We start from the raw sequence: 7,965 nt of genomic DNA on the forward strand, positions 1-7,965 counted from the left end.
TTATAATCCCTATCGGGGAAATCAAGTCCTACTTTTTGGCATAGATTGTCCCTTTGTGGATACTTGATTTATGTAATCTTTCTCAGGAAAAGGCAAATATTTGTTTATTCCCCCTCTTCTTCAACTATGAAAAAAGGAGGATTCTTATATTACTTACTACATAGTGAATTTTTCGACTAGGTCGGGTCTCGTGATTTTTTCCCTTCATGAGTTTTTAACATAAATTTGTTTTGATCTTACTACAATTATCTGTAATTGCTGAATCTTTATATAATGCTGAGACGTAACAATACACTCTACTGACTCAAATTTTCTTGCATGCTACAGTTTGACATCGTCTATGGGAATCATCCCAACATACTTCTTCATTAGCAAACAATCAATTCCTCAAACAAGAATAATAAAATATGAGTGATCAAGTTCCTTAACGCCTCATTTTAGAAGATCTTATACATAGGACGGATAAACTTCAAAATGAAATCCAAGGGAACACCAAAGGGAACTATCACAATATGATGGAGTTCTCCCTCCACAATATCAATATAATTTGGAAATAAATTCAATCCAAGAGCACCTTCTTCTCCACAAGCTTATCAAATTCTCTCCAACATAACTAATTCAAAATATCCTCCCCACATTATTGGACCAACCTGTAATCCTCCACCAATCATAGAGGACATAGATCAAAATCATTTTATGGGCGCCCCTCGTGAGGTTAGAAGAGATATGTTGCAATATTTTGTCCAAGAAAAATTCTCTATGCATGATAAATATTAATTTAATCCTTAACAAAACTTTCATGATTCATCTCCTCTAGTAAATGAAATTATCTAACAACTTATTTCGATAGGGTATAAATTACCTACTATTGATCCCTATGATGGGTCATCTGATCCTTTATCATGGACCATTTTCTCCTTCATTGATACAAGAAATTCTTTGTTCTTACACTAATTTGATTCATCGAGTATAAGCTGGTCATCAATGCTCATCGAATGTAGTTTGAGCATTCATTCTAAAAATGTAAAAATTCACAAATAGTTGATCATCTTATGCAATGAAAAAAGCATGAGAAGTCAAAAAATGATTATCATCAAATGAATTCAAAGTCACCTAACACGTAAAATATGATTGAAAACTTAAAATATTAATTGGGTGACCAAGGGATCTTCAAATCAAATATTCTTATAGTTGATTCGAGCCGCTTGAGGAAGAATTCAACAAGCCAAAAATCATTCAATTCCGACATTATGAGGGCACTCAAATGCTAAATAAACATTTTATGCTAACAGAAATTGATGTGGGTCGGTCATACGATGAAGTATTTCGGATTGTGATTCAAATTATCAAAATGCTCATAAAATAAGGAACAAATATAAATAATTATTTTAGTTACATAAATATTAAAAATATTATGATTTAAATAAGGAACAAATTGCGTGGACAAAGTTAAAAATAATTTTAAATTAATTATAATATTATAGGCTATTTTTGAGATTTAATATTTATTTTAAAATGAATTATTTTTTGGGCTTCCGTTTCCAGGCGTTCTCATTCTTCCCCCTCTCCGCCTATAAATAACAGGCTCAGTGAACGCTACGGAAGAAACCCCCGAAAGCTTTTCTTTCTCCTTGAGGTCTCTTTCTTTTCTATTTGATCTTTCACTTTTCTCCTCGAGGTCTGTTTCTTGCCTATTTGATCTTTCACTTTTCATGGGCTCAAGTTCTATAATGTCACTCTCTCTCCTCCTCCTCCTCCTCCTCAACGGCGTAGCGGCTGCCCCGGGTGCCGGCGGCAATGGACCAGATATGTCGATCATAAGCTACGTTGAAAGTCATGGCATGCGGGGACTCGATAGGGGCGAGGCAGAGATGCGGGAGATCTACGAGAGGTGGATGGAGCAGCATGGCCGGAACTATAACGCGCTCGACGAGAAGGAGCGGCGATTCGAAGTCTTCAAGGAGAATCTCCGCTACATAGACGAGCACAATGCCGCTGCCGATGCCGGCGTCCACTCCTTCCGCCTCGGCCTCAACCGCTTCGCCGATCTCACCAATGAAGAGTACCGCGCATCCTACCTTGGTACACGGCGACATCTACACCGCCGGAATCCTAGTGACCGTTACCACGTCGCTTTTGGTGAGGCCCTGCCCGATTCTGTTGATTGGAGGGCCAAGGGAGCCGTTGCCCCTGTCAAGGACCAGGGCACTTGCGGTATTTTGAATCTTTTTTTTTTTCCTTTTTAGTCTTTTATAATCATGGTTTAGATTGAAATTGGTGGGAGTTTTTTGCGGGGGTTCGATGGTGATTTATGAGGTATTTGTTTTTCGAAGGGAGCTGCTGGGCTTTCTCGAGCATTGCGGCCGTGGAAGGGATTAATCAGATTGTGACCGGAGACCTCATTTCGCTATCAGAGCAAGAGTTGGTGGATTGCGACACGAGCAGCAATCAGGGATGCAACGGCGGCCTTATGGATGATGCCTTCGAATTCATCATTAGGAACGGTGGCATTGACTCTGAGGAGGATTATCCTTACAGCGGCCGTAATGGCAAATGTGATTCTTACAGGGTGTGTGTCCTGTTTGATTTCTCTTTCTGTATTTGATGTTTAGGGTATTGCTATCATCATTTGATGCCTTTTGTGCCAACTGAAATTGTTGATTTCTCTTGTTGTAGAGAAATGCTAGGGTCGTGTCTATTGATTCATATGAAGATGTGCCTGTAAACAATGAAAAGGCTTTGCAGAAGGCAGTTGCAAATCAGCCTGTAAGTGTCGCCATAGAAGCTGCTGGCAGGGCATTCCAGCTGTATCAATCGGTAAGTACCATTATGCGCCGATGGCTTGATTTTATTAACAAATAGTTTCGTATATCATGCATTATTGTTTTTTAATTATTTGTGCATAACCAGTAAAATAATTCATCCGTCACAATGTTCGGCTTAGATAAGCTCGTTATACTTGCATCCCTATACATAATATTTGGTACTATGCCAATAGATATGTGCAGTAGTAATCTGATGATGTCATTGCGGTGGTGGATCCTATAGTGGTTGATGCCGCCGAGGAAAATAATTGCAATTAATGATAAAATAATGATTAGCTAGTTGTCTATTACAATTTTGATTGAGAATCACAATGTTTTTCTGTAGCAGCTATGCTTTTTAATTTAAATTTTGATTGTGCTGGTAAATTTCTGTAAGAATAATAATCAACATTCTTTATTGCTATTTAAAACTGGAAATTTTATAATACTAATTGTATTTTAGAATTTAAAAATTTGCACGTTTATGTTTTATACTATAGGAAAAAAATGTTCTAGCTAGTTCTAAGGCATTGATGACCAATCATATTTTCTAATCGGTTATTTATAGAATAAAAACAAAAAAAGACCAAATATTTTGTTACTTAAAGTCTTTTTTATCTAATGATTTGGTGGAAAAATCATGTCAATATCGACAATTCCTTATCAAGCAAGCTGCCATCATACACATTTCTTGTCTTTTCACAGTAGACCTCATCATTTTTACTATCAGAAGCTTAATTTTTATTTTTTGCTGTGTAGAAGAAGAAAGAGTTATTCATCCTAAAGTAAATTGAAGTACTGCATATTTGCTCATTAGGGTACATAGAGATATTACACTTCTTATAAAGTTGATAAGCATTGAGATGCAGATAAGAGGATGTTGCTTTACTCTTCATTTATTGTGTTGCAGTAGTTCAAATGAGAGTTCCAAGTAAGTCTGTAGGTTTTTTCTCTTAATAACATTGAAATTAGTGGCATCTTCCTTTTTCTTGAAGCAGTGGAAGAGCTCCCTTCTACAAGCACCTGTGAAGTTCTTTATTTAATTCTCTAGATTTGCAGCCCCTCCCTCTTCTTCCTTGTCTTCTTTATTTTTTGAGGTTATGGGATTCGAAATCCCTCATTCTAACGCATTCTTTTAGTGATAATTTGGGGCATAGAAAGCATTGTAGGATCCCATAAGATATTATAAGATATCTTGAAATTAGTGAAATATCTCGCAAGATCTCTCAGAATATCATAAAATTTATTTTAAAGATCTTTATATTAACATAAGATCTCCAAAGTATTATAGTTTTCTTACTTTGGATAATCGTCAATGCTCCTCTACTCACTTTCCAGTGTCAACATTAAATGTGGCATTGCATCCTTCTATTGCAAATTGTCTTATAGAAATCAAGTTTTTTTCTCAGGCCATAAATGTGCTTAGCCTTGTCTAGCTTTCACATGGCTTCGTTTAGCTCATCGTGGATGAGGCATACTTTGGTTTATTTGCTTGTAGAGTAATTTGTTATTAGTTCTTTGTTAGAAGAATAATGGAAAAACACGCATTATGTCTTATATCCATAATTCTATTGGATTATGAACCCTGAGAATTAATACATCTTGAATGCCTCATACTAAAACGTTGGCATTTTATTTCTTATGCTTTTTTACCTTATTGCCACTTTATTTTCACAGTGCTATCATCCATATGTTGACCTCACTTTTGGTGAGGTCGATGCTCTATCTTATCCTAGAATTCTTCTAGAAGATAGGCATCCTTACCTTTGTGTGGAAGTCACCCCGAAGATTTCCCTTAGGTAGACGAACAATGATATAGTGTCGACACAGCCTTAATCGCGATGATTTAGTTCCAATCAAATAGGTTTACATCAAATCAAATTCAATTGACTCAAACTTCAATCTAATGGATGTCATTTCAGACTGAATCATGCTAAATCAAGTTATGTCGAGTCAATTCAATTCCATATTTGGCTAGTACAACTCGACCTTGATAGCTTCAATCGGCCTAAATTAACCCACTTCAAATGAATTGAAATCAAATCAATATTAACTAAACGAACTCGAGCACAATTTGACGGAAATTTCATTGATTTCATGTCAAACTGGTCGAAGTAGTTTTTGCCATCAAATATGTTGATATTGACCTTTACATCTTCTATTGCATATTCTTTAAACAAAGTGCTTGTACTATTTATTTGGTTTGTAGTAATGAGCGAAACACAAAGATGAGAATTAAAATGCAACAAAAGAATTTGTTTGATAAAGAAACTCTTTGCTCCTATGTTGTTCTTACCTTATTTGACGAGTCATTACTGCGCATGCAAAGAATATTCACTATATATCATGAATTGTTTTGTTTCTTACATCTTGCAATCAGGGCATTTTCACTGGAAGTTGCCGGACCGAACTAGATCACGGTGTTCTTGCAGTAGGCTACGGGACTGAGCACGGCAAGGATTACTGGGTCGTGAAGAACTCCTGGGGCGCAGACTGGGGAGAGGAAGGCTTCATAAGGATGGAGCGCAATGTGAATTCGTCCAGCGGCAAATGCGGAATTGCAATGCAGGCCTCCTATCCTATCAAAACTGGTCCAAACCCACCAAAACCAACCCCAAGCCCTCCCGCTCCTGTAAAGCCTCCTAAGCTTTGCGATAACTATTACTCCTGCCCAGCAAGCACCACTTGCTGCTGTGTATATGAGTACGGCCGGCTTTGCCTTGCTTGGGGCTGCTGCCCCCTCGAAGCCGCCACCTGTTGTGACGACCAGAGCAGCTGCTGCCCTCTTGATTTCCCCGTTTGCGATCTTCGGGCCGGAACTTGCCTAACGGTAACTACTCTTTATATGGAACTTGCTTCTCTGATTATTGTAAACATTCTTCTAATTATTGGATTTGCTGAACAGAGCAAGAATAACCCGTTGGGAGTGAAGGCTTTTCTGCGAGTTCCTGCCGTGCCCTTTTGGGCGTCCTCCAGAGCAGTGAGCAGTGAGGGTAAAGCTTCGAGTTAAATTTGGCGTTTGAATGCTGAGTCTGGTCTGGTTGATTACATACTAATTTCTGTGCTTTCATCGTCGAAGATGATATGCGATTATCTTGTACATAAATTATCTTTATTTAAAATTTAATGCATGTTATATGTGGAATCTTATCAAGCTCTTGCTTTTATTTCTGTGCTGATGGTGTGAGTTTTCTTTTTACAAAATGATGAAATTTATTAGGTGTGAGTTTATCTTAACTGACCTAAATATCCAAAAATAAAAATAAAGTTTATTCCTATGTTCACTTAATTGTAGGAAAGCACTTATGGATCTGTTTAAGATATGAAAAAGTAAGAGCGTGGGTGGAGATCCGAAAACAAATATAGCAGGATTTGTGCTTATTGTTCAACTTAGGCTTTGTTTGTTGCAGCGTAATTACGGCCTTTTTCCGATTAGAATCGGAAAAAAGACAAGGCCTATAAATTCTGCGGAATCACGTTAATTTGAAAGTTTTCAATTCAATTGTCTAAGAATTGTAGCCTTTTTTGTGCGACATACTCGAAATAATAAGTTAAAGAAAAAAAAAGGAACTTCAAATGTTAGACAATAGTCATGATAATTTTATATCCATAAAATAGACATGTAGCAACTCTAAGAATAGAACTTATTAAAAAAAAAAAATAAAAACAATAATGCAGTAACTATTTAATTTAAAATTTATAAGTTGGCATTGAAAATAAAAACAGCAAATTTATTGATAGAGAAGACTAATTTGTGCTCATGTGCGCGCACAATGCAAACTTTCATGACAATAAATTCATTGCTTATAACATAATCCATTAATTATTATCTATGTATAAAAGGACAGATACTTCCGTTCTGTCTTTCACACTTATTTGATAGCTTAGAAGTACATTAAAAAGCACGATTTTCTCGCCATACGTTTCACGCCCTCTCCAACCCATGCTCTATACCCTTGAAAAATCACAATAGCATGCCGGCAAAAAAAGAAACTTAGTCGCATTTTTCTTTTTTAGAGACAATCAGTAAATAAAATTGGGAGATTGAATATTTTATAAATAAATATGAAAAATTAGCTTAATATGTTTGATAAAAGGAGTCATCTAAGTCATTAAATTTCCTCTAAAATTGAGCCCAATAAAATATTAATTTGATTTTAAAATCAATCAACCCGAAAATTTATAAAATCATCGCTAATCAAAATTAATGAGATGTTCTTATCACCATTTTTTTTTCGAATAAATACGCCAATTACGTAAGATTTAAGGAGAATATTTTCTACATATACTGTACCATTAAGTTTTTAATTATATTTATAATTATCTAATACCTAATTTTTTAATATTTATTTATAGAAAATTATATATTGTTAAATTACACAACAAAACACTTTATATATAAAACGTGTCTTAAAATTAAAATATATATTTTCTTGCTATCTCCAAGCAGTAATTTAAATACTTAAATATTATACATAAAATAAATTTAAATATTATAATACTTATAAAAATTCCACAGTACATACATAAATTCTCGCAAAACTAAAAAAAATAAAACATAAATAAAAAAATTATTTAATCCAATTCATTTCTCCTCCATCATCAAATAATTAATAGTTTTTTTTTTTTTTTTTCATAAAAATTGAACTTCTATCTCAACTTAAAATTATTACTTACTGAATGTAATCAATTTCAATCTTGCCAGCATTCAAATCTAGCTTAGCAGAAAAGCTTCTTGCGGAGAGATCAAAAGTTAGGCCCTATGGGCAACCGGAGGGCAATAATCGCAATCTTAACCACAACGCTCGCACCGTACACGGTTGAACACAACCGCATTAATCGGTCGGAACCGTTACAAAGTCAACCAACCGATAATTTCGTCCACAGGCCGTTACCGATATCCCATATAACAATCGCATCGCTCAGCGCAGATCATTGTACCCAGGTCTTCATAGCCCGTTAACACGCAGAAGCCTACACATACACCATATAATAATAATTTTAATCTGTTATTTCTATATAACTTTTAGTAATATATATATAATATAATATGATATATATATATATATATATATATATATATATATATGTTTTATCTGAAATCAAAACTGTTTTAAAGCTGCTGCAAACAGGCCATAAATGTTTATAAAAATATAAAGAA

General features: G+C 35.1%; 1 protein-coding gene across 1 annotated transcript; it reads left to right on the forward strand.

Moving 5' to 3' along the window:
• Positions 1 to 1,583: 1,583 nt before the first annotated feature.
• On the forward strand, positions 1,584 to 5,940 carry LOC110113336 (oryzain alpha chain). Its single transcript, XM_020845883.2, has 5 exons — positions 1,584 to 2,214; positions 2,334 to 2,569; positions 2,677 to 2,817; positions 5,185 to 5,634; positions 5,710 to 5,940. The coding sequence occupies exons 1-5, from the start codon at positions 1,713 to 1,715 to the stop codon at positions 5,812 to 5,814; spliced, it is 1,434 nt and encodes a 477-aa protein (XP_020701542.1). The 5' UTR covers positions 1,584 to 1,712; the 3' UTR covers positions 5,815 to 5,940.
• Positions 5,941 to 7,965: the final 2,025 nt, after the last annotated feature.

Source organism: Dendrobium catenatum, unplaced genomic scaffold, assembly GCF_001605985.2.
Source record: "Dendrobium catenatum unplaced genomic scaffold, ASM160598v2 fragScaff_scaffold_156, whole genome shotgun sequence".
In the NCBI taxonomy this organism is placed as follows: Eukaryota; Viridiplantae; Streptophyta; class Magnoliopsida; order Asparagales; family Orchidaceae; genus Dendrobium; species Dendrobium catenatum.

What these genes read in the sequence shown, in the direction of transcription:
- LOC110113336 (XM_020845883.2), top strand. Translation starts at nt 1,713, where the DNA reads ATGGGCTCAAGTTCTATAATGTCACTCTCTCTCCTCCTCCTCCTCCTC. An exon ending in CATTCCAGCTGTATCAATCG is followed by an intron (nt 2,818 to 5,184) that starts GTAAGTACCATT and finishes TCTTGCAATCAG; the next exon opens with GGCATTTTCACTGGAAGTTG. An exon ending in GGGCCGGAACTTGCCTAACG is followed by an intron (nt 5,635 to 5,709) that starts GTAACTACTCTT and finishes TTTGCTGAACAG; the next exon opens with AGCAAGAATAACCCGTTGGG.